The sequence below is a fragment of the Eptatretus burgeri genome, unplaced genomic scaffold (assembly GCF_056783735.1).
Source record: "Eptatretus burgeri isolate ZD-2024b unplaced genomic scaffold, Ebu_testis_v1 Ebu_testis_scaffold_3184, whole genome shotgun sequence".
In the NCBI taxonomy this organism is placed as follows: Eukaryota; Metazoa; Chordata; class Myxini; order Myxiniformes; family Myxinidae; genus Eptatretus; species Eptatretus burgeri.
The window spans coordinates 85,615-112,500 of NW_028225134.1; the positions used below are offsets into that span (position 1 = coordinate 85,615).

Below are 26,886 nucleotides of genomic sequence, written 5' to 3' on the forward strand. Positions count from 1 at the left end.
ATTTACCACACAACCTTTATAACCACACAACCTCTCACTAAAACCACACAATCTCTCCATTTACCTCACAATCTTTATAACCACACAACCTCTCACTAAAACCACACAATCTCTCCATTTACCACACAATCTTTATAACCACACAACCTCTCACTAAAAACACACAATCTCTCCATTTACCACACAATCTCTCCATTTTCCACACAACCTTTATAACCACACAACCACTCACGAAAAACACAATCTCTCCATTTTCCACACAACCTTTATAACCACACAACCTCTCACTAAAAACACACAATCTCTCCATTTACCACACAATCTCTCCATTTACCACACAACCTTTATAACCACACAACCTCTCACTAAAACCACACAATCTCTCCATTTATCACACAACCTTTATAACCACACAATCTCTCCATTTACCACACAACCTTTAGAACCACACAACCTCTCACTAAAACCACACAATCTCTCCATTTACCACACAACCTCTCCATTTACCACACAACCTCTCCATTTACCACACAACCTCTCCATTTACCACACAATCTCTCCATTTACCACACAACCTTTTACCACACAATCTCTCCATTTACTACACAATCTCTCCATTTACCACACAACCTCTCACTAAAACCACACAATCTCTCCATTTACCACACAACCTTTATAACCACACAACCTCTCACGAAAACCACACAATCTCTCCATTTACCACACAACCTCTCCATTGAACCACACATCCTTTAAACCACACAACCTCTCACTAAAACCACACAATCTCTCCATTTACCACACAACCTTTAAACCACACAACCTCTCACTAAAACCACACAATCTCTCCATTTACCACACAACCTTTATAACCACACAACCTCTCACTAAAACCACACAATCTCTCCATTTACCACACAACCTTTATAACCACACAACCTCTCACTAAAAACACACAATCTCTCCATTTACCACCCAATCTCTCCATTTTCCACACAACCTTTATAACCACACAACCTCTCACGAAAACCACACAATCTCTCCATTTACCACACAATCTTTATAACCACACAACCTCTCAATAAAACCACACAATCTCTCCATTTACCACACAACCTTTATAACCACACAACCTCTCACTAAAACCACACAATCTCTCCATTTACCACCACATCACCACTGTGTGAACAACACAAACTGCATACATTCCCCACACCACTGCTCCCTTCAACGGAAGCTAATTGGATGGTCCTGTGGGTTCACCAACAAGCTTACAAGGGGAAGTGAAATGTGCACCTCACCAAGGTCTTCAAAACAAATCCCAGAAGTAAAGACCCTTCTGACCTTCTGAAGGTCTTCTGGACAACACACTCAGGTCATTTCATTCAAGGAAGATGTAACGTTTCCGATGATTGTGGTGAGGGTTGAGTGTGATTAACCATGTTCATTGTCCCGTTCATTACCACTTCTTGTTGTTGAGTTTCCCCTCACATTCGATGTTGAGATCAACCTTCTGGGTCTCACTATCTGCCATGATCTTTACGAGGAAAGCCACATCTCCAAGCTGGCCTCCAAAGTCAATTGCCGACCTGGCATCCTCCATTGTGCGAAGTTCTTCCTTGACACACCTGAGATTCCAACCATTTACCAAGCTTTCATCCGCAGTCTGATGGATCACTGCTCCCCCCTCCTGGGTGGTGCTCATGCCTCACACGGAGCTCGACTTAACACTGTGGAAACCAAGGCTTTTTGGATCATTGGTAACTCCCTGATCATTGGGATCTCAAGCTGAGTCGTTGGATCTCTCACTCTCTCACCGGAGGCAGGTCGGTGGTCTTTCTGTCTTCAACCATCTCCTCCCTGGCCTTGCCCCCGCTGCTCTGTCTGTGATCTGTACCCCTGATATTGTTACGGATTTGGCAGCCATTTGCACACAGACAGCCAGAGTCCCCGTCGTTCAGTTATTTCGATAAGTATGTGTTCTAGTTAGGGTCCCATGCTCCCATCCCCTATGTCTAACGGGAATTACATGTGTGCGCTGGGAAGTTTCTTTGAAGTTAGGTTTTTACAACAAATCCCCTTCACTTCCTCAAACCACCGACTCCATTGCCCACATGTTTTTGGCTAAAGGCGTGGGCGGAGCCTCCATCGCATCAGATCGAGGCTCCGCTCTGAGGAAGGGCATGGAGCGTTTCCTCCAGCCAATGGGCGAAGGGCGAGCAGGGCCAAGGCGCTCCGGTCAATGGGAGGCCAGAGTGCCAAAAGCTACTACAGAGCCTCTTCGGGGGGCGGGCCTCCGAGACGCCCCGACACACCCCGTCCAATCAGGAGGCTCATTCCTTTTTCAGGATTTCAGGATCAGGAGGCTCATCTCCTCAGGGCCGGCTACGCCCCAGCCAGATGAAGTGTTCGCCCCGTCCGAAGAGAAAGAGTAGAGTGGTTGTCAGGACCAGAATACGGGAGTCATCGTGGCCTATTGCTTTTGGTCTGTCGTGGTGGCTTGGTCTCGGTCGTGGTCTGTGGCCCTTTGCGGTGGCTCCTCGTGGTGGTGGCGGCTGAGCAGCCAGGGTCGTGGGCCCGTGGATTTCGGGACGTGGGTTCGAGTCCCACTGTGGTGGGTTGGAGTCCGCACCGGTTGGTGTGACCGCACGAGGCGGGGAGGTACCCGGCGAGGCTCTGGCCCCCCCCCAGCTCGCCTTCCCTCTGGGCTGAGGGGCTGAATAAAGACCCACGGGGTCCATTTCGTGTGTGTGTGTGTGTGTGTGTGTGTGTGTGTGTGTGTGTGTGTGTGTGTGTGTGTGTGTGTGTGTGTGTGTGTGTGTGTGTGTGTGTGTGTGTGTGTGTGTGTGTGTGTGTGTGTGTGTGTGTGTGTGTGTGTGTGTGTGTGTGTGTGGCGCCAGTCTGTTAGGTAGAATTGTTTAAGTGTTTCCTTTTCATTGCACATTGCTGCTTGATATTCGGTTGTAACTCTGCTCTGTGTCTCCCTTCCCGATTATTTCCCCCATTTTAAATAAACCCCCAATTGTTAAATGTTCCAGTTCATTGCCTCTCGTTTCTACCATTGACCCAACACGGTGCGTATTGGGAATTAGGGAGGCCGTGTGCCATAAGTTGTCATTTGGACCGACAGACTTTGGTAATTCTGCTCGGTTACACCGAACCAAGGTTGCTAGAGCGACCCGGTTCGACATAATCCGTCGAGGGTGTGACTTCCCCGGTAATTTGACGACGTGAGTACTTAGGGAGAGTGAAATTAGGCAATTAACTCAACCCCACGTCGTCTAAATATTGGCGACGACGGTCCGCTCAGGGACACGTGACCTTTCGGACTTATCCGAGAGTCACGACCTAAATTCCAGGGTGTTCGGTGGAAACGACCCCACTGCTCCCCCTAGTGGTCGTTTATCGCCACCGAACCCCGGCCCACAACAAAATTTCCTCAGGGAACTCAAGGTCTGCCAAAACTCCCCTTCTTGTGAAAATGTCAAAATCAAGAATCACTGCTCACCTTCACTCTTTCATTCCTCTTTTTTCCTGCCTCTGGAACAAACTCCTCTGCTCTCTTCAATCCCAGTCCTCCCTCCAGGGCTTCAAAGCAGCTGTTCATCACCATCTCATGTCTTCCCCCATCCAAAATCTTGATATTTACTACCCCTGTTGATCCACCCCAAACACACCTCCTTCAAATTCCCTGTTTTCCTTCCTGACAGTCCCTGAAGTACTATCCTTTTTTCCCCATCCCATCCCTCTCCCTTCCACAGATATCCTCTTCTCTTTTTCCCCCACTATTTTGTGCTTCCCTCTCCCTCCAACCTTTAGCTCAATTGCGGCCGCCCCCGCCCACCGAACGAGCAATCTAGTCGCAGCTTCCGGATCAACGCCAAAACCCAGCTATGGGTGTTTTTAACCACACCATAAACCAGCCAACTCTTCTGTCCACGTGCTACAGGGTCGATCGCCGAATTGTCGATGTACCTAATTGTTCGCGCAGACAGAAATGCCGGGAGTTTATACCTCAACGGAGCCTGCACGAAAACGAGCCGCTTTAAGCATCTCGTTCCATTTGCGATTGCCGAGCGGTTTTATATCGCCAGGCCTCGTCGGACCAGATGTACGTTTTATCGGCTTATAATCAGCCAGCTAATTATTCCGAACGCAATTATGGCAGTCAATGGAAGAAGGGACGCAACGAGCAGGTGACATTCACAAACGGGGACATTTATTTCCACACAGGCATGCAAGCAATGCAATGAATGGGGGGGGAGATGGGGATAAAGACACAAGAAAAAACCTTCAGCCGATGTCTATTTATTTTGTACATGCACTTAATCAGTTCTACTTGTTGGACAAGGCGCCACAGACTTTCATGCAAACCCCAAGAAAGAAAGGAAGAACCGGGCTCCAAAGCCTTTATAATTGCTCCGAGCCGGGATGACCGAACAGACTCCGAGAGACCGAGCGGGCTTCCTGCCACCCTCGATGTCTCTGCCCGCACTCCAATCTCCGAACTCTCCAAGCTCTCTTCCCGACTCCACCACACCAGCGCAGCGCGAACTTGAACGCTCTCTCCCAGCGCTCTTCTCCAACTCGTTCGTTCCTTGTCGACGACCCGGCGCCTCCTCAACCGCTCAACTGGACTCCAGGCTCCAAAATCAACTCTCTGGACTCCAACACTCAACTGAACTCTCGGCGTTTCAGCACGGCTTTTTATCGGGTTCGGGGGGGGGGTGCTCGCTCTTTCACCTTCGACCCTTCACCCCCCGGCTGGCTCCGCCCCTTTCGCCGTTTTGATCCGATCTTGCCGTCAAACGCGGCCGTGTTTGGAATCACCGTCTTCACGCGGACGTGTTTGGAATCACCGGCTTCACGCGGTTGTGGTGAAGATGGTGAGGAGATGATGGCGGTTGTGGAGAAGGTGGTGAGGAGATGATGGTGGTTGTGGAGAAGGTGGTGAGGAGATGATAGCGGTTTGTGGAGAAAATGGTGAGGAGATGTTTGTTTCAAATAAAAGACAGAAAAGAATAACACGACCTCAAAGGTTCACAGCCCGGCACACGAATAATTCCCGTTATACATCGGTGGGGAAATCTAACCTGGAACACACACTTATCGACATAACTGACCTCTGGGGAAACCTGAATGGTGATCTGTGAATTTCCACAACCGTAACACTATGTTTCTGTGTATTTGTTCTCACACACGCCTCGACATGGTACACAAAAAAAACCATAAAAAGTGCCCCAGTCCCTGATGAAGATAAACATCCCCATGACATGATGCTGCCACCACCAGGCTTCTCAGTCGGTATGGTGCCCTTTGGCTGATGTGCTTTGTTGGGTTTGCACCAAATGTAGCGTTTTGCATTTTTCCCAAAAAGTTCCATCAGACCACAAACTTTTTCCACATGGCTTCAGAATCTCTGTTACCTTTTTTTGTAAACCTCAAATGGGACTCAAGGTGGTCTTTTTTGTGTAATGTCTTCCTTCTTGCCACCTGATGGTAGAGCCCAGACTTGTGGAGTGCTTGGGATATTGTTGTCACATGCAAACCAGTAATCAGTCCTTGCCATGAAGGCCTGCAGCTCTTTCAAAGTTGCCATTGGCCTCTTGGTAGCTTCTGATCAGTCTCCTTGCTTGGTCATCTAGGTTGGAGGGACGGCCTGATATTGGCAGGGTCTTGGTGGTACCATACGCTTTCCATTTATTAATAATGACTGTCTTGACTGTGCTCTAAGGAATATTCAAGGCCTTTGAAATATTTTTATACCCATCCCATGATCTGTGCCTTTCCACAACTTTATCCCGGAGGTCTTTTGAAAGCTCTTCGGTGCTCATGGTTGATAATTTGCTGTGAAATGCACGACCCAGCAGTGGAAACCCACAGGAACGGCTGATTTTACTCTGAAATCATCAGAATCACTGCAATTTAAACAGGTGGAGGTCAATAAACCTGGTGTGTGATTTTGAAGGTGAATGGTTCCACCTGAGCGAGTTTACAATTGCCGTTATAATGGGGGTGGACACTTAGCCAACTAAGATATTCTAGTTTTGTGTTTTTAGTTAATTTTTTTCACATGGAAGTTGTGGGTTACGATGTGTAAATAAAAGTGTAAAAATTCTAGTTTAATCAAAATTAATTCCAGGTTATACGGCATCAAAAGGTGTAAATTTCGAAAGGGGGTTTAGACTTTCTATAGACGCTGTCCTCTGACTCGTTCTCCATCCCTCGTTAACATGACGTCTTCCAATCCACTGCAAAGTGCCTTCTTTGTGTCTCCCCAACTCTTTCCAGATCTTTTTACAATCTTCCTGCTCTTTTGTCGTTCTCCCAATTGTCGGTGTATATTTGTTGATGTATCTTTTTGTATTTTTCATTTCTCTTCTTTGCAATCGATGGCGCTGGAGTTGCTGTTATTTCCATCCCATGTGTGGCATCACACACTCGCACCTGTTCCTGGACATTCTTTGTTTGATGTATTGTTTGATGTTCAGTTGTCTTACCCTTCCTCCCGCCCTTGGTTTACTGAAGCTTGTGGCGAGGCAGTTGTCCTGAAACAACTTGCCTTTGCCTCATGGAAAGCAAACCCAACTGAGGGCAATCTCAGTTCTTTCCACAAAGCTCGGAACAAGTGTGTATCTACCCTCAGGAGAGCCAGAAAACAACATCTTTCTCATCTCAAGTCTGAACTCTCAAACCTCTCTCCCTCCTCAAAATCCTGGTGGCGTTTAATCAAATCTGTTTCTGGTGTATGTTCCCCTCCATCCCCTCCCTTACCTCAAATGGCCGCACTGCTGATTCCACACGTGATAAAGCTGAATGTCTAAACTCGGTGTTTGCAGCTAAATCTTGTGTCCCAAACCCATCACTATCTCTACCCACTTTACCCAGTCGCACCCAACTGTCCCTGGACTCTGTATCCTTTTCTCCTGACAAGGTGGAGAGCTTGCTTTCAAACCTCGAGTCAGATTCTGCAACCGGTCCAGACGGCATCAGCCCACGTGTCCTCAAAGCCTGCTCTTCTGCTCTTGCTCACCCTCTCTCTGTTCTATTCACCCTCTCATTTGCCCAAGGTCATCTGCCATCTGCTTGGAAATCTGCTAACATCACTGCCCTGCATAAAAAGGTGCAAAAACAGATCCCTATAACTACAGACCAATCAGCCTTCTCCCAATCATCAGCAAGGTGATGGAATCCATCATCGCTTCAGATATGAAATCCTTCCTCTTCTCCAATGGCTTGATTTCCAATCATCAATTTGGTTTCAGACCAGGTCACTCTACCCTGGATATGCTGCTTCTGCTCTCCCATCAATGGATGGAGGTCCTCAATGCCAGACAGGAAATCCGAGCTGTATCCCTGGACATATCACGTGCTTTTGACACAGTCTGGCACCCTGCCCTACTCACCAAACTCTCTTCCCATGGTATTCAAGGCCATCTCCACTCATGGCTCGCAGACTTCCTCTCCTGTCGCAGTCAACGTGTGGCCCTAAATGGAGTTCTTTCATCCCCTCTTCCTGTGCAGGCTGGAGTTCCTCAAGGTAGCGTTCTGGGCCCTGTTCTTTTTCTGGTTTTCATCAATGATCTCTCCGACCCTCTGGAAAATCCTCTATATCTCTTTGCTGATGACTCCAGCCTCTGCCGTACCATCTGTCATCCCTCAGACTGGCAAGCAGCAGCTTCTTCACTCACTGCAGATCTGGATAAAATCACAAACTGGTCCAACACGTGGAACATGTCTTTCAATCCAGACAAATCTCACACTCTCACTATGTCTCTTCGAAAGGACCGTTTACAAAACCCCCCCATCCACTTTCTCAACAATCCTCTGGAAGAAGTCTTTTCTTTCAAGCTTCTAGGTCTCACTATCTGCCATGACCTTTCCTGGGAAAGTCACATTTCCAACCTCGCCTCAAAAGCCAGTCGCCGACTGGGAATCCTCCGTCGTGCTAAGTCCTTCCTCGGCCCTCTTGAGCTCCTGACCACTTACAAAGCTTTTGTCCGTAGCCTGATGGAGTACTGCTCTCCCCTCTGGGCTGGTGCTCCTGCCTCCCACCTTTCTCGGCTTCACGCTGTCGAAACCAGGGCATTTAAGATCATCGGCATCTCCCGCAATGAAGCTGAGTCTTTGGGCCTCTCACTCAATCACCGCAGGTTGGTCGGTGGTCTTTCTGTCTTCTACCGACTCCTCTCCAGCCTTGCCCCCCTGCTCTCTCTGCGATTTGTCCCCACCACATTTCCACAGGGCGCTCAAGGTCCGCCAACAACCCCCTTCTGGTAAAACTACCAAAATCACGAATCACTGCTCATCTTCACTCTTTCATTCCTCTTTTTTCCCGCCTTTGCAATAAACTTCCTCACTCTATTCTTTCCCATTCTTCCCTCCAGGCTTTCAAAACAGCTGTTCACCACCACCTCTTATCTTCCCCCATCCAAATCCTCGATCTTTTCTACCCCCGATAATCCACCCAAGCCCACTTCCTTCAATTCTCCTACTTTCCTTCCTGAAAGTCCCTGAAATGTCCATCTTCTCTTCGCCATGTTCCCCATCCCATCCCCATCCCTCTCCCTTCCACAGTTCACCTAATGTGTCTGTTCCCCACTGTTTTGTCCCTTCCACTCCCGCCCCTCTTGTCTCATGCCTCCTTGCTGTGAGTTGTGTGTTAGCTCTCATACGAGCCTCGACCAAGGTATACAAAAAAAAAAAAAAACTACACATGTACTTACAGAGATATCTCACCTACGGGACCTGAATGGTGGTTTGCGAATTTCCTCAACCACAACAGTATTAATTATGGATCGGATGTGACCATAAAATAGCACTCCTCAGTGTGTGGGTCGTGGAATCGTTTACGGAAAATAAATAAATAAATGGAGGCGGAGTGTGGGTCGTGGAATTGTTTACGGTAAATAAATAAATAATTAAAGGTAGTGTGTGGGTCATGGAATTGTTTACGGCAAATAAATAAATAATTAAAGGTAGTGTGTGGGTCGTGGAATCGTTTACGGTAAATAAATAAATCATTAAAGGCGGTGTGTGGGTCGTGGAATCGTTTTCGGTAAATAAATAAATAATTAAAGGTGCTGTGTGGGTCGTGGAATCGTTTACGGTAAATAAATAAACAAGCCGGTAGGCGACGAGGGATCCACGAGGATCGAAGCGCTGGATAAGATGCTTTTCATTCTGACCGATCCACCGACGAAGATTCATTGCCAAGACGTATTGGTTCACATACAATTGTTCCTCTGCCCCGCAAGATTTTTCGTATTGCGTATTTTGCCAACTGGCACTCCTCATAAAAAATGACGGTAAATAGACACCCCATTTGTGAAGGACTACCATTTGAAAAATAAAACCTAAATCAAAAATCGGCTCAAGTAAAATTTTCTAACTATCTCGACGTGTTTAATTCCGAAGTCTCGTTTCTCCACATTCAAAACTGTTGGACAAGCATTGAAAATAGTGAACGCGGTTTTTCGCCCGCTGCATAGCAATAGGTCGTGGAATCGTTTACGATAAATAAATAAATAATTAAAGGTGGTGTGTGGATCGTGTAATCGTTTACGGTAAATAAATAAATAATTAAAGGTGGCGTGTGGGTCGTGGAATCATTTACGGTAAATAACTAAATAATTGGAGGCGGTGTGTGGGTCGTGGAATCGTTTCAGGTAAATAAATAAATAATTGGAGGTGGTGTGTGGGTGGGGAATCGTTTAGGGAAAATAAATAAATAATTGGGGTGTTGTGTCGGGAGGAGAATCCGAAATGGTAAATAAATAAATAATTGGAGGTGGTGTGTGGGTGGTGGAATTCTTTTTGGTAAATAAATAAATAATTAAAGGTTGCGTGTGGATCATGGAATCGTTTTAGGTAAATAAATAAATAATTGGAGGTGGTGTGTGGGTGGGGAATCGTTTTCGGTAAATAAATAAATATTTAAAGGTGGTGTGTGGGTCGTGGAATCGTTTTCGGAAAATAAATAAACAATTGGAGGTGGTGTGTCAGTGGGGAATCGTTTCCGGTAAATAAATAAATAAGGTGGTGTGGTGTGTGGGTGGGGAATCGTTTTTGGTAAATAAATAAATTATCGGTTTGCTGGTTTGCGCTGTGGAGCCTCGCGTTGCAGACACACACACACACACACACACACACACACACACACACACACACACACAGACGGAAAACCCGATTAACTTCTCTCAATGCTCTTGTTTGACCACACCTCCTGAGCCACACAATATTTTTCATAAGCCACGCCCACTTTCCAACGCCACTTCCACTTTTGATCAACCACGTCCACTTTCCCTAAGCTCCGCCCACTTACCTAAGCCCCTCATAAAAAATGACGGTGAATAGACACCCGATTTTTGAAGGACTACTATTTGAAAAATAAAACCTCAATCAAAAATCGGCTCAAGTAAAATTTTCTAAATATCTCGAAGTGTTTAATTCCGAAGTCTCGCTTCTCCACATTCAAAATTGAAGGACAAGTATTGAAAATACTGTACGCAGTTTTTCGGCTGCTGCACAGCAACGGGTGGTTGCCAGGCAACGAAACTCAAACGCGCACACTCCCAGCCCATATGGCACCTGTTGGCAAAGTTTCATCGAAATCGGTTCACTGGTTTGTGCAGTGAAGCCTCGCGTTGCACACACACACACACACACACACACACACACACACACACACACACACACACACACACACACACACACACACACACAGACGGAAAACCCGACAATAAGGGATATCTAGCATGTATAGCGAATCCAATACTGACAGTTTGGGTCAGGAGAAAGGGGAGAGTAATAATGTGGGAGACGAAACGGAGGAGGCAAAGAAGAGAAAGGCTGTCTCCTGAACTAATCAATTTAATGTGGTGCAAGAAAGGCACATTCTCTGAATTTCATGTGACAAAGTTAATTTTAAAACTTCCTCAAACAGTAAAGGAGGAATCTGGAGTCCATGGTATACTGAGAGTGGGACACTTCAGCAACCACATTCCCGAACGACAAAGAACCAACTTCACCACGCTGAATGTTGGTTGCTCTAATCTACTGGTCGGTCTACTTGTCGAATCTAATGCCCTGCTGTTGGCTGGGAGATGACAGCAAAGCAGGCATCTCCTTGCTGGCCTTATCGAAAAGGCAGCCTGCCCGTTCCTCCACTCTCTCCTCACATGCTTCCAGTCAGGCGTTGTCCTTCATAGCTTGGAGAACCCCAATTCAACCTCCCTCTGAGACAGCTTGATCTGTGGAGTCGGGTTGTTCTCCATGTTGGGGTGTTACAAAGCTTTCACCCTCTGAGGACTTTTGCGACAAAATTGGCCTGTCGGATTCATCCGATGTGCAACCACTGGACAAAATCTTTTGAACATGATCACAGCCAACCTTTCACCCATTTATAACCTGGTGTGGTATATTTTACAAACTGGTTACCTGAGTGGTGAGTTAACGACTCTGATCGACACAAATTTATTTTTGTCACTGATCTACACAAAATACCCCATAATGACAAATTGAAAACATGTTTTTGGAAATTTTTACAAAAAACTGAAATGTCTGACAACATTAAGTATTCAACCCCTTTGCTATGGCATTCCAAATTGAGCTCAGGGCATCCAGTTTCCTTTGATCATCCTTGAGATGTCTCCACAACTTTCTTCCAAGTATCTCTCCCTGGTTAATCCCTCCTCCGGTATGACAGACCTGAGCCTCGTCCTGGTGGAGGAGTTGCTCTCTTCATCAAAGACTCTATTCCTCACTCTCAACTCGGCCTTTCATCCTTCCGAGGTCTGCAAAGTAAGTGCAAGCATGCTGGCATACTGTCGGAGTGGCGACACATCCAGGATTGTGCCCAATAGCCAAGGACACTGCTTAAGCAGCACCAACGCTCTGCACAGAGTATGTTCCCAATCTCCTCCTCCTTGAGGAGAACCTGTTTCAGAGTGCAAAAGACATTCGACTGAGATGAAGATTTACGTTCCAACGGGACAATTATCCCAAGTATACAGCCAAAGCAACACTGCAACACGACAAAGTATTGACTTAGAGAGTTGAATACGCATTGACGAAAGACATTTCAGCTTTTCAGTTTAAATTGACTTGTAGAAAATTCAAAAAATATGTTTTCCCTTTGACATTTTGTGTTGATCAGTGACAAAACATTTAAATTTAATCCATTTTGAAGTCAGGCTGCAACACAACAAAATGTGAAAAAGTCGAGGGGTGTGAATACTTGATGAAGGGATTGTAGGTTTCACCCATAAAACACCATAAAGGGCACATTGGTGTCTTTATTTTCTTTCTGCCGTGATATCCTCCGGGTGGGTAACTGGTGCACTCGCTTCAGTGCCTTGAGGTGGAGACGGAACACTGTTGTTTGTGTCCTTTATAACATCCTTAAAAACAGTAACTTTCCTGTTTGGAATGATTTTCAATTTTGTTTCAATTTTGCAGGCGGATTAAAAGTATTATCTTCCTCCTCTCCATGCATGTGCGATAGGGACGGATTCATCGCCAAAGTACTGATAAACTATAGGTTTGTTTTCCGATTAATGTTCAAGATATAACTTTCAACTGAAATGGAGTTGTTCCTCGAACATAAACTGATGTTTGTCGACAGACTGACGGACAGACAAAGTGAACAAACTGCTTAACTCCACCTTCCGCTTCATGTGCGTGCGGCAACAACAACCAAAAAAAAATTGAGCTTTATGTATTCCACCAGTATAAGTAGCCGTCGCTTCCCTTACGGATTTAATCAAAGGACGGCACGTTGTACTTCCAAACATTCTGCTCCATTCACTCCATCATTTTCCCGGGGTCATCTTCCCTCTGCTTGGAAGTCAGCTGACATCATCTTCATGAACCATCCTTACTGCTTCCATCTGCATATGGCGTGAGCAAATTTCACCTCCGCTTCACTGCGAAGCTCATTGATGTTTGCTTTGGTTTGAACCTCCGCTTGAAATGAGTGAAATGAAACATTCCCCTTCCCTCGTGCTGCCTTCTCCTCCCCTCAAGCTGCCTTCCCCCCTAACGATGCCCCTCCCCTCATGCTGCCTTCCCATCCCCTTGTGCCCCCTCCCCTCCCTCAACAGCAATGAATTACCAGATTACGGCAGGATAGCCAAGAGGTACGCATGATCGCTCTCAGCTGTCTCGCCTGGGTTTGAATCCCGACTGAACTATAAACTGTCATCCCGGTGTTTCACAGGCAGGGTGATTCATAAATCTGTGTGTTGTCCTCTCAGATGGGTGTTAAACTCGGCGTCACATCTGCCTGGATCCCCCTCCTCTTCCCCTCCACACTTTCCCCCCTCCCCTCCTCCTCTCCCTTCTCCCTCTCTCACCCCAATCCCTCTCTGTCATCCCTATCCCTCTCCCTCACCCCCATCGGTCTCTCTCCGATCACATCCCTCTCTCTCCTTCCCTTATTCCTCCAATATCCTTCCCATCCCCTCCTCTCTCCCTCTTCCCCTCTCACCTCCCTCCTCTCCTCTCTCCTTCCCATCCCTCCTTTCCCTCGTCCCCTCCCTCTTTCCATGAATATTCCCATCAGCGAAGCGACAGATAGTATTTGCTGGTAAACAAGAAAACAAACACGAATTAAGCTTTATATATTACATTTTCACACTTTCCTCAATTAAAAGAGGTGATGATTAACTTAAAATTATTTAATTCGTCAGGTGCTCATGAGAGTTCAAGTCCCTGATCCTCAGTGATGGGTAATGTTGTTAAACGTGTCCTTTATGATCCATCCATGAAGACCACACTCTGTACAGAGAGAGCATCAGTGCTGCCACATCAGTTACCTCGGTTATTGGACACAATCCTGGACAGGTTACCACTCTGACACAGGATACTCAAACGGCTCAATCATCCCAGCAAGCTGGTATCACTTTGCCAACCTCAGAAGGATGACAAGCTGAGTCAACCCCACCTGGTATTAATTCAACAGCCAAGTGGGATTTGAACTCAGGACCAAAGTAAACCAAGTCCACCACCCTCACTATTAAACCAACACCAGGTATACCTTTATGATATTGTTACGAATTTGGGAATTCGATTGCACACAACATACAGGTTCATTTAGTCAGCTATGTCGATAAGTGCTTGTTCCCTAGATAGCTCACCTTCCATTGTTTAAATGTTCAGAAATTGATTAGATGCGCTGTGGATCGATTTAATAGTTCGGGAACGAACAATGGAGACATCCCTCACCCTCTTCTGCGAAGAGCAAGAAGAACCCTGCCGTCTCGTGACTCATGATGTCAACAACTCCCTCCCACCCGTGGCTGAGCGGGGGATGGAGCACGAGGGCATGAGTCATGAGTCACGCCGGGAGCGGGGGAAGGGCGGGAGAAGGATAAGAGGAGATCTTTTCTTTTGTTCGTGGGCAGAGTTGGAGAAGGGAGTTGAGGGGAGTCGTTCAGCAGACCGTCGGGTCCTGCTTGGCTCGCGTTAGGGTTGAGGCCTTCGGAAGCTTTTTGCTTCGGCTGGCTCAGTGAGCTTCGGCTGAGGCCTGGCTCGGGAGGAGGCTTTTTGGAGGCTCTTTGCTTTGACGGTTCCGTGAGCTTCGGCTTTTGCTTGGCTCGGGAGAGCTTTTTGCTTCGAGCTGCTTTGCTTAGAAGGAAGTTAAGCCGGTCGCTCGGCTCGAGCTGCGAGTAGTGGCTTCTTCTTCTTGGTACGTGGAGCTCTTTGTTCTCCATTTTGGTTCCCGGCTTGGCGCGACTCATCGACCTCTTCGTGGAGGTGGTTCCTTGGGGAAGCGACGCATCGACGGGAAGAATCGGCGCCTCGTCTCACCAGCACGTGTTGAGAAGCGCGGGAGGATTCGCGGGAGCTCGGGAAGGATCACAGCTCACGGCGATTGGGTCCAGCTCGCTCTCGCTGGAGCCCGGGTCCGAACAACTTGAAGACCACACGAGGTGGAGAGGTTCGAGATAGGCTCTGGGTTTCAGCTCACCTGTCCTCCGAGCTGGAGCTCGTTATTAAAGGCCTCTGCCACCATTTCTTGGGTGTGTGTGTGTGTGTGTGTGCGTACATGTGTCCGTGGGCCCGTCTAATAAGTAGGAACTGCTATTAAGTGCAAGTGACTGTACATAATAAGTAGACGGTTGTACTTCTTTTGTCGTGCTTTTGTTGCTTGTGTAATTGCATACGTGTTTTGCCTTGTTTAATTGCATACGTGCTTTATTATAATAAATGTCCTTGTGTGAATGTAAACCTGTTCGTTGCGTCCATTCCCTCATTGAACTGCCCCATCTTGCACTCGGAGTATAGTTGGTTTTTAAATAGCCGATAAATAGAATCGCGTCCGGCGATGTCTGGCGATAATACCTGCTCGGTTATCCCAGAACGGAACGGACCGCTTAAGCGGCTCGTGTCCAAGCAGGCCTTCGCCGAGGGACGGTCCCTCGGTCGGTTACCCGCGAGGGTACTTAGGTATGTCGATATTCGGCGATTGACCCTATTTCACGCGGGTAGAATACGGACTGGGCCGTGGTGGGATTAAAAACCCACCCGTGACTGGTTTCTGGCGTTGTTCCAGAAAGTCACGACTGGATTGTCCGTTCGGTGGGCGAAGCGACCGCTATTGGTGAGACGCGGTCGTTCGCACGCCGACGGGCGGGAATTCTACAACAATATTTTACCAAAACAGATAAACAGAGTCGGTACAAACACACCTATCCCGTGACAATGGTTTCATAACAGTTCTTGCAGTGGGTCAAAGGTCGAGTTTACAGCTTCAGGTCAAAATTTCGTGAAAAATTATTTTTGGGTCAAACTTTGACCTTGAAGTTGTGAATTCCATCCATCGAGCAGAATTAATTAGTTTGCGAGTAAACTCTCACCAACTCTACTTTACAAACAGCCAACTTGTTTCGTGGTAACTAAGTTCACCCTTCACATCTTTAAATATAATATTGAACACAATTTGGCCTTAAATAAGGTTGGTGCAGGACGAGCTATAAACTCCCAACCTGGTGATGCACAGGGAAGGTGTTGCATCAGTGAGCATACCTTCCTCTGAAAGGAAAGGTAAGTCGCTTGTCTTCTCATCCAGTGATTCCTCGAGGACGTTAAAGATGCTACTGCAGTCCTCATGAACAGGCCATTGTGTGCCGGTGGAGAGGCCCATCACAAGTAAATCTTCATCTGATTTGTTGCAAACGAGATGAAAGAGGAATCGAATGATGAATGAAGTGATGAGGTATAAAATGATGTCATACATGTACAAGAGGGAGGGTAACATGTCATGGATGGGATTTCCATTCACAATTCAATTCCGGCTCCGCTCCAGACATCGTGACATTCACTAAATCAATGAGTTCCTGTGTTAGTACACAGCACGGATCAGCACGGGAAACACAAGTTCTCGGTACGGAGTGAACGTCACGTACCGGGTCTGGACTCCTTGTCCTCAGGTGAACCGTCCATGGACCCGCGGTCTTCCGGAGAACCTTCCGGACCGACCACGTATCCTCCATCGGAGCCGCTCGTGGATCCCGGGGTGTTCGCTGTGAGATCTCGGGTCATGGTGGACCGCACGTCGTGTCGGGTGAAGGACGGTACGCTGTGGTAACCGAGTGAAGAGCGCGAGCTGTTTGGGGAAAAAGCGAACCGCGAGATCGCGGTGTCTGATTGGTTCCCGCCACATCACGTGTCCATGATTTAAAATAAATACAAAGATTGAACGTTTCGTTTTAACGGATTGTTTGTGTTTCAGATTGTGTTGTGAAAGTGGAAAATCGAGTCCGAGTTCGTCGATGATCATTCCCTCGATACGAATCAACGTTCTTTATTTTCTGTTTTTGTATTTATTGACAATCTTCCCTCAATAACGGAGTTATATATGGGTATGTGGGTATGTAGGTATATGGGTATGTGGGTATGTATTTTGGTATGTACCATTTACTCCTCCGGGAGGATTTGACCAACGAAGCTAAAACTTTCAGGGATTAATGAGGGAACCCCGACATTGTGTCTGTGCAAGTTCCGATTGATTCCATCAAGTTTGGAGGAAAAAGTTAATTGAGGAAAATCGGGACCCCCACTCATGATGATCGGAGGAAAACCACGGGGTAACCTTCCAGGGTCAGATTACGGTCACGTGTGTGTCCGAGTGGTGCTCAGGTTTCGAACACCAGACGACGGTCTCCTTGGGTTAACCTGAGGCTGTCCCTTCGGGTGAGTGCCTGGAATGTCCTTTCCCTAAGAGAGGATGATCACCTGTCTCTGTTATCATCTGAGTTCAAGCGTTTAACCCGAACACCTTTCGCTTCGTGTGCGTGTGGTAACAAAAAAATTAAATAATAAATAATTGATCTTGATACGTGTGTTCCACCAGGAGAGGGACCCGTCGCTTCCCTGATGGATTTAATCAAATGACAGCATGTTGTATTTACAAACATCCTGCTCTACTCACTCTATCATTTTCCCGGGGTCATCTTCCCTCTGATTGGAATTCAGCTGACATCATCTTCATTAACCATCCTTACTGAACAATGTTCAGGGGCCACTCGCCTGCGATGGACCCACGTCGGTCTGCGGTCACTTCGACATCGATAAATACAATTTTTTTTAAAATGAAACGTTTCATTCACATCACAGCAGGAAAGACGAGAGGTCGAAGCAATCTAGCCTGGGTTCGAGTCCCGACCCAGCGATAAACTGTCACCCCGGTGTTTCACAGTCAGGGTGATTCATCAATGTGTGTGTGTGTGTGTGTGTGTGTGTGTGTGTGTGTGTGTGTGTGTGTGTGTGTGTGTGTGTGTGTGTGTGTGTGTGTGTGTGTGTGTGTGTGTGTGTGTGTGTGTGTGTGTGTGTGTGTGTGTGTGTGTGTGCTGTTAAACTGGACGTCACATCCACTGGAGTCCCTCCCTCTCTCTTCCACCCTCATCCCTCTATGTTGAGTGGACTGCAGAATGTATGAATCAGATTCGGAGTCGACCCGAGAGGTCCCGGGTTCCAAAAACCCCTCTTTCCCCGGGGTTCCCGGGTTCTAAACCCCTTTTTCCCCCGGAGTTCCCGGGTTCCAAACCCCTTTTTCCAAAGCCGAAACAGAGAAAACCATTTGTAAAGTGAAAATATGAAGACGTGGACACATAGACAGACAGACACAAACGCACACAGACACACCGAACACATTGGACAAATACAACAGTTCAGGAAAGGAAAGAGAAACCCATAAATAAAAAAGAGAATTCAAAAAATAAAAAACAAGTGGTTCCAGGCGCAACAAATCCCGCCCATTTAAGGCATAAAGTTATTTTGGGGATCAAATTTAAATTTGATACATCCTTAACCTGAATGTTGATTATAAGGAATAGAATAAGGAATATTTTAGTCTTCGTTTGAAGTCAATTAAACCATTTTTGACGAAGTTATGAGCGAAAAACGATTTTGACCTTTTCGTGACCTGACCTTGACCTTTGACCTCATTGGCCCCAAAGGTTAATGGGGTCGTCCGAGGTTCATTACCCACCTGTGAATACAATTTGACAGTGTTTGAGCTAGCCGTTTTCCCGTCAAGTTGTATTTTCGTAACCATGTTTAAGTGTTAATGGAAAATTTGTAATTTTGACCGATGACCATGACCCCCAAAACTTCGGACCCTACCGATCTTCACAAATATGCATTTTTCACTATAGGAATGGGTAGGATTATAAGTGACAAATAGAATAAGGTTCACTATAAGCTTAGTTTGAAGTAAATCGGATCATTTTTGATGAAGTTATGAGCGAAAAACGATTTCACCTTTTTGTGACCTTGACCTTGACCTTTGATCCAATTGGATCCAAAAGTTAATGGTCCAAGGTTCATTGCCAACCTGTGGAATAAATTTGATAGTATTTGCTAAAGCCGTTTTGCCATAAAGTTGCTAACAGACAGACAGACAAACAAACAGACAAGCCGGTAGGCGATGAGGGATCCACTAGGATCGAAGCGATGCTTTTCATTCTGACCAAAAGTATTTTTTCGAATTTTGCGTATTTTAGCCCCGAGACCCTTGGTGATCGATTCTGGAAAAATACTGCGGTTCAATTTTGTAGTAGTTATTAAACTCTATCCATACACCGAATTTGAACGTTCCGCCGTCGACGGTTTCCGAGGTCAAGGTCACTTAACATATTCCCTGGTTCACCGCCTTTCCGCATTCGGAAACTATGAGAGAAAGAGGAACGTTATGCTGTCGCGATAACGCGATGGGGATGCAAGGAATAGGCAGGAGTTGGTCTGGTCGCTCTACCTATCATAGAAGCCGCGCTGCGTCAGTTACTGTTTGGGTTCTTAAAACGCGGTTTTTCGGCTGCTGCACAGCAACGGGTGGTTGCCAGGCAACGAAACTCAAACGCGCACACTCCCAGCCCATATGGCACCTGTTGGCAAAGTTTCATCGAAATCGGTTTGCTGGTTTGTGCTGTGGAGCCTCGCGTTGCAGACAGACAGACACACACACACACCAGGGCCGGATTAAGGTCTTCGTAGGCCAAGGCCCTTGAGATTTCGTCGGCCAAATTCAAGAGTGACCAAAATGACGATTTTGAACATGAAATTTAATCGGAACAGACTGCGGTAAATGGCGATTTGTCCGACTTTCAAATTTACAAGTGCCTGTAAAATCCAATTCGGCTTCGAAATTGAGAAACAAACGATACAGAAAACAAATTCGGTGGAATGTCTGAATATTCAAATTCCACCCTGCTGAAACACCTTCTTTCGTGCCTTTTGGTTGGCAAACGACGCGATCACTTCGGAGAAATCGATTTGCTTCATCAGCTCAGATTCAACACAAAGCAGAGCGGGCGTGAACACGCGCACCTGCCCCATGGTCGCCCGAAGACAATTTTTCACGCGCTTTAGTGTGCTGAAGGAGCGTTCACCCTCGCAGCTTGTAGCAAACATCGAACAATATTGTTACGTTTGAGGGGGGGGTATGCATTCAAAGGGTAATTAGGATGTTTAATTAGGTATGCCATGCTGTTCGAGTTTACCAGGATCTCGATGTAATAAGTAGCAATTCAGTGGTGATAAGTTGTCTAGTAAATGTTCATTTCTTCAAGGGGGAAATGATAATTGTCACGTAATTAGATAGGGACACGGGATAGGGTAAGTGTGTCTGCGTAAACCCCTTTTAGTAGTCCCTGGAGGCTGGCCGTGACGTCACAGGACAGGGCTGCGGATGGCTCCGCCCCGTGGTCACGATTGGCGGAAGGCGACGGCGGTGGGCCAATAAAACGGCTCGATTGGAAGTGACGAGGACAGGAGGATAAAAAGGTTCTGTTCGGGGTCGAAAAGGGAGAGGAAGAAGATCGGGACAAAAAGATCGTGTTTTTTTGGTGTGGAGGCTGTTGCGCGGGAAGCGTACTTGTTGTTGTGCTGATTCGATCGTGTTCTTCATCGTGTCTTGGAGCCTTGCTGAGCCTCGTGCCTCACCTTGGTTGGCTCTGGGGTTCTGCTGACTCGGAGTATGGGGTCGAACGGCGGGCGGACCTGCCTCCCTCTCCTGCTCGCAATTTGGCGCCAGAACTGGTTCCCTGGCGGCTGTGAGCGGACTTGGGCCAGGACCAGGAGGTCGACAGCACCACGGTTTCTCCTGCCCCCTGACGAGAGCAAGGCCAGCTCGTCCGACGCTGATCCAGGGACAGTTGCGTCCACACCACGGTCCAGCCTGACCACCAGAAGTAGCTACGTTGTGTGTGTGTGTGTGTGTGTGTGTGTGTGTGTGTGTGTGTGTGTGTGTGTGTGTGTGTGTGTGTGTGTGTGTGTGTGTGTGTGTGTGTGTGTGTGTGTGTGTACTTGGCGCCTTAGAGGGTTTGAGATCTGTATATTCATTGGAATTGTCTGTGTTTTCCCCACGCCCGATCCCACACCATCCCGTCGAATCGCCCCGGATCACTCTTCTTGACGAGTCTTGTTATTTCTGGTTAATAATAAAAACAAATAAACATCATCAACTCAGCGAAAAGTGACTCGTGCCACCTTCCTCGTCCCGTTTGCGGTAGAGCGATTAGAACCGCCATGTTTGGGTTATAAATAAATAAACCGCCTCCATCGTTTCGGCTCATTCTACGTTGGCGGGACTGTTCAAGTCCCGTGGACGTCACAATATATTCGGAGGGCAACAAAAATATTGGGGAATGTCTGTGTCAAATTGTTGTGAATAATGTACTTGAGCATGTCCGATGCATCGATAAACTTGGAGTATTTCGAGAAAAGTTCTATTTCCTGAACTATGTCCGTTTCAACGTCAGCAGGGCCCGCTGAAACCAGTTTCTCCGCTCTGCGAGAGAGTGTATCATGGTCGAGGCTGTTGGCCGTGGGGATGAATCCAAACAGATCCGTGATTTTCTGATCGCTCTCTCTTCTCCTATGGATTTCTGTCAGAAGGCGATCGAGAATGGAGAAGTACGTCTCAACTCTGAACTTCTCCCTGCCAGATTTTGGGGTTTCCTCTTCCTCGTCATTTTCATCGAAGGCCTTCTTTCACCTCTTGACCCGACGATTATCATCAGCGTAAATGATGGATGGACTCGACCATCTTTTTGGCGCGGTCCTGAAATGCATCAAATCTTTCATCATTTCGAAGCGACTCTATGTATTCATCGAGGGCATCATAATGCTGCTTCACCGCTCCGACATCTATTCCAGGTTGTTGGAGACATCTGTTTACTCGATCAATGTTGCCAAGTAGATCAGACCACACAGCGCACATTATTGCTGTTTCGGTCAGTTCCATTTTCTCAGCCAATGCTTTGGCTTCCAGTCTCACTGACCGGAGTGTCTTTAGGGCTCTCGGCTATCTTCATTAGCGCCTTCTTTCTGTCCTTGTAGCTTGCGGAAAACGCTTTACAAGCGTCCTTGCGAGCTGACCACCTCGTATCAGACTCGGACAAACATTTGAGTTTGATGGCACGTTCATTGAGTGACTTATTTAAAATGGCCCATCTTTTGGGAGATGCTGACATAAAGTTATACACGGCTTGAATAAGTCCAAAGTATTTGACGGCTTCCAAGCAACTCTCTGCGGCAGCGACTCCTTCCAGATTCAAACTGTGCGCAGTACATGGTACCCACTGAGCCAACGGATTAATTTTACAGACTCTTGCTTGTACGCCTGAATAGACACCGGACATGTTGCTTGCATTGTCGTATGACTGCCCTCGACAATCCATGAGATCAATCCCTTTGGCTTCCAGTACCTCTTGCAATTTTCCAAACATATTCACCATCGTGATGCTCAATGACGACGTACTGCAGAAACCTTTCGACGGCGCTACCATCTTGCATCACATATCGAAATATTACCGTCAACTGATCGATATGCGAAACGTCTGGCGTCGAATCGATGGAAACAACATAATATTTAGCATGTTTTATTTCTCGCACGATGGAAGATTTCACTTTTTCGGCCAGTAGTAGGATAAACTCGTCGCATATTGTTGATGACAGGTACGATACACTTCCCTTTCCCTTGTTCCCATACACTTCAAGATGCTGGGCGAGAAATGGATCGAATTTTGAGACTAGTCCAAGACAACCAAGATAGTGAGTGTTACGGCTGTGGAAATTCGCAGAGCACCATATAGGTCCTTAGATCAGTTATGTCGATAAGTCTGTGTTCAGATATATTTCCCCACCAATGTTTGAAGGGATTTATTCGTATTACTGGGCTGTGATTTTTGAGTTAGCTGTTATTCTTTTGCTATCGTTATTTTGGACCAACCGCTTCCCAACAACCACCTCCACCACCAACATCGCTCTGACCAACCGCTTCACAACAACCACCTTCTCCACAACGCCAACCACAACCACCTTCTCCACAACGCCAACCGCATTTCAACCACAACAACCGCCTCCTCCACAACCGCCGTCACACAACCACCTTCTCCACGATGCCAACCACAACCACCTTCTCCACAACGCCAACCACCATCTCCGAAACCGCATCTCCCCCAATACCCAACAACGAAACAACATTGCTTCACCTTCAACTCCGCGGGCGTTGCCATCTTTGCGCCGGCCACGGCAAGATCGCTGCAAACAAACACGGGGGTTTCCTTGTTGCCAGCGACGGTGATTTCTACCACGTCCGCTCTCCCTTCAGCGTCGATGATCTCTACCATGTCCGCTCGCTCCAAGCTTCGCCTCGGAATTCGGATCAGGAGATCAAGAGGGACGGAGCCAGTGGGGGTCAGAGGGGATAGAGCAGAGATCAAACCTCGCCTCACGAACCCTACAAAAAGGCACGCAGAGCGCCAGTTCAGTGCAGTCGGTCGGGGTTTGGTGTGGTGTGAAGACCAAGGTTCGAGTCCAGTGGAAGGCAGTGGAGGTCCGGGTTCGCCAAGGAGACGGAGCTGGGAGCACAGCAGGCCAGCCGTGCCACGCAGAACTGCGCGTCCGTGTGCGGGACGTGGGGAGAACTGGAGAGAGGTCGCCAGCCAGCATCGAACGGTCCGCGGTGATCGGGCTTCGGGACAGTCCGAGCAGCGCTGAGGGACGGACGGGCTCTTAAAGAGAGCATCAACTCTGTAAGAGCAAAAGACCCGTTTGTTCCTCTGAGGCGTTGCCGCTTGGGCCGGACCGCGGTCACGACAGCCGCCGTGAGGACGGGACATCGCGGGTCGCCCCAGCCAGGCACTTCGAAGGTGAAAGTAACCAGCCCGGCCTCGCGGAGCTTCTATGGTCATCACAGCTCCATGAAATAAAGACCCAAGAGGTCCAGTCTACCCCTCGTCTTTCCTGGGTTTTTTCCTTATTTCTTTTGAATGAACGTTGTGGCGCCATATCCGTAAGTAGAACTGTTAAGTGTGTACATAATATAGAGACGGTAGTAGCTCTTTTGCATTGCTTTTGTAGGTTGTATACTTGTGTGCGTGTTCGGCCTTGCATAATTGCATACCTGCATGACTGCATCACTGTTTACGTGTGCTTTGTAAATAAATGTGCTTGTTCAAATGTTAACCCGTTCGTTGCATCCTCTTCCCTTAATTGAGCTGCCGTTCTGCGTTCGGAATATAGTTGATTGTTAAATAACCGATAAAGTGATCGGGTCCAACGGGGCTGCGCGATAATACCCCGCTGGGTTATCCCAAAACGAAGCGAGCTGCTTAAGCGGCTCGTTTCCAAGCGGCCCCGTTGAGGTACAGTCTCTCGGTAGTCTGCCCGCGCGATTAATTCGGTATATCGACAATCCGGCGATTGACCCTGTAGCGTGTGGGTAGTGTTGACTAGGCTGTGGTGTGCACCCAAAACACACCCGTAGCGGGACTCCGGCGTTTGATCCGGAAGGCTGCGACTCGATTGTCCGTTCGGTGGGCAAAGCGGCCGCCATCAGCTAAACGCGGTCGCTCGCACGCCGGCGGGCGGAAATCCGTAACAATAGTTTCCATTGTTAGCACAACCCAGCTACTCAGTCGTGCCCCGGAAAGGAAGCCCTCTTTCGGCGAGGAACGATATTCCAGAGACAATTCGCTTCAGGAAATTAGTCCAGTAAGCTTCCTCGTGGAGGTACCGCTGTTCAAATGATGTGTGGATCCTGTTTGTCACCTTCATTTCGTCACTTTTTGATTGCGAGAATGTGGGTAGTCCCACGGTCGTGCGACGCCGGACGTGCAAAGGAATTCTTCCAATCATTGAATCCGATTCGAAAATCACTGTGATGGCTTTCGTGATCATCGCCGTCGGGACATAGGAGTTTGCACACGTCGCAGTAAAGTTTACCGTTTGATGGAGAAAACAGCATCCAGTCCCTGTTCACCGTTTCCCCGTTTGTGAGTTTCCGCTGAAAGTGTTCGCGCCAAAAATACCGTGTTTTATCTGGATACACTCGGGGCGTATACGAAAAATCTGCGTTCCTATCTCGGCAGGGAGGATTCTGGATGAAATTATCCACGAGTTCTGCGGAAAGAGTCCATTCAGCAGGATCAGGATTGAAACTACGAGCCGCAGAACCGGCTGCAGTTGTTCCAATGCTTCTCTCGTTGCTCGATGCGACGGTATTGGTGTCATCAGCTTTCGAAATGTGATGCAGTGCGAGATTACTTGATCCCTCGACATTGACATCACAAGACTCTGCATGCGCACATTCCGTTTGCTCATCTCGACTCTGGTGAGGTGAAAAAATTTTCAGCATGGATCCAGACAGTCTTTTTACTTCCGTTTCACGCCTCTTCTTTTTGTCCCGTTTGCAAGTACCCCACTGTCGTGGTACCGAATATATCCGTCGGACAAAGTCAAGGATAAACTAGAACGGGCACTCGTAGAGCGCATACCTTCGCCGCAGCCACTAGTTACCTTTGTATTAAGTTGTCCACAACGCATCTCAATACAAATATGTATTTCGTGACCCCCCATGACGTTTGACCCACAACCGCTACCTAGGGTGACAATTGTACTCTACCTTGTGTCATTTCAGAAGATGGGGAATTGAACACTGAACAATTTGGAGTTAATTTGATGTAAATCGGAAACATATTAACCGTTTTCATCATGAAAAAACGATGTTGACCTTTTTGTGACCTTGACCTTTGATCCGATCAATCCCAAAATCTAATGGATTTGTCCTTTCATGATGCCAAACAAATCGAAAACAATTAAAGCCTCTCTGCGTTTTGTTTTTTTTGCGTTAAGTTGTCCACAACGCTTTCCGATATAAATGTGAATTTGTGTGACCCCCTTGACCTTTGACCCCCAACCGCTGCCTTGGGTGACAAAAGCACTATACCATGTGTCATATTAGAGGATGGGGAATTTAGTTTTGAACATTTTGGAGTTAATTTGCTGTAAATCAAAACAAAATTGACAATTTAATCGCGAAAAAACGATTTTGACCTTTTTGTGACCTTGACCTTAACCTTTGATACGATCGCTGCCAAAATCTAATCGATTTGTCCTCTCGTGATGCCAAACACATCCACAACATTTCATGACAATCTGCAAAGTGGTTTTTGTGTACTGTTGTCCACAACGCTTCCCAATCAAAAACTCCATTTTGGTGACCCCCTTGACCTTTGACTTCCACAGACTAACTAGGGTTGCAAACACTATACCATACACTGTATCAGTGGATCGGGATTTGAATACTGAACATTTTGGACTTAATTTGATGTAAATCGGAACAAAATTGACACTTTAATCACAAAAAAACGATTTTGACCTTTTTGTGACCTTTGATCCGATCGCTCCCAAAAGCTTCGCCTGGCGTCCTTGAGTAACTGCACATCATCTCTGAAAATTTCATGCAAATCGGTCCAGCAGTTTTTGCGCAATGTTATCCGCACACATATTTACCAATAAATAAATACACAGGGGTCAATGCAATACCTTCGTCAAACGAAGTTTGCGAAGGTAAAAACGACAAATAAGAGCAAAACGAAGAACTGCAAGCGTCAGGATGCTCGATAACTCACAGGAAAGTGAGAGGAGGCCAGGATGTTCATACTCAGCGCGAACGTGACTCCACCCACCAGCCAGACGAGAGCGGCGACGCCTGTGATTGGCTGATTGTGATATGATCACGTGGTTCCCACGCTCGCTGTCGACGATCAGTGTCTCGCAGCGTGCCCGCCGCCTTCCCTCACGGTGTGTACAGCCTTCCTGCACACGTCCAGTCACATAATTAAGACTGAAAAAGAAAAAAAAAAAAGAAGAAAAAAAAAGTCGGAAATTTTCGTAGGCCAAATATTTTTCGTAGGCCAAGGCCCGGGCCTCACGGGCCTAGTGGTTAATCCGGCCCTGACAGACACACACACACACACACACACACACACACACACACACACACACACACACACACACACACACACACACACACACACACACACACACACGGAAAACCCGACAATAACGGATATCGAGCGAATCCCAACAAACAAA

At 47.2% G+C, this 26,886-nt stretch overlaps 1 protein-coding gene and 1 long non-coding RNA gene across 8 annotated transcripts in view; one reads left to right on the plus strand and one right to left on the minus strand.

The window, feature by feature from the left end:
- LOC147006366 (uncharacterized) overlaps window positions 1-26,886 on the minus strand; it is a 113,195-nt gene that overhangs the window by 37,475 nt on the left and 48,834 nt on the right. The window contains exons 3-5 of one of the 2 annotated variants that reach the window (XR_015054894.1): window positions 26,421-26,607; window positions 16,410-16,609; window positions 16,030-16,164 (exon numbers count right to left, since the gene is read on the minus strand). This is a non-coding gene — a long non-coding RNA (uncharacterized LOC147006366). Of the gene's footprint in view, window positions 1-15,746; window positions 16,165-16,409; window positions 16,610-26,420; window positions 26,608-26,886 lie in introns of those variants that run through there. The other variant, XR_015054895.1, reaches the window with a different exon arrangement.
- The window catches only part of LOC147006367 (immunoglobulin superfamily member 11-like), a 98,161-nt gene that overhangs the window by 34,603 nt on the left and 36,672 nt on the right, over window positions 1-26,886 (plus strand). The window contains exon 1 of one of the 6 annotated variants that reach the window (XM_085869005.1): window positions 16,718-16,865. The exons of 1 other annotated variant lie outside the window; for it this stretch is intronic. In XM_085869005.1, the coding sequence (XP_085725131.1) occupies window positions 16,862-16,865 (4 nt within the window). In that variant the 5' untranslated portion in view covers window positions 16,718-16,861. Of the gene's footprint in view, window positions 1-16,717; window positions 16,866-20,807; window positions 25,121-25,192; window positions 26,593-26,886 lie in introns of those variants that run through there. 4 more of the 6 variants (XM_085869009.1, XM_085869006.1, XM_085869004.1 and 1 more) reach the window with 4 other exon arrangements.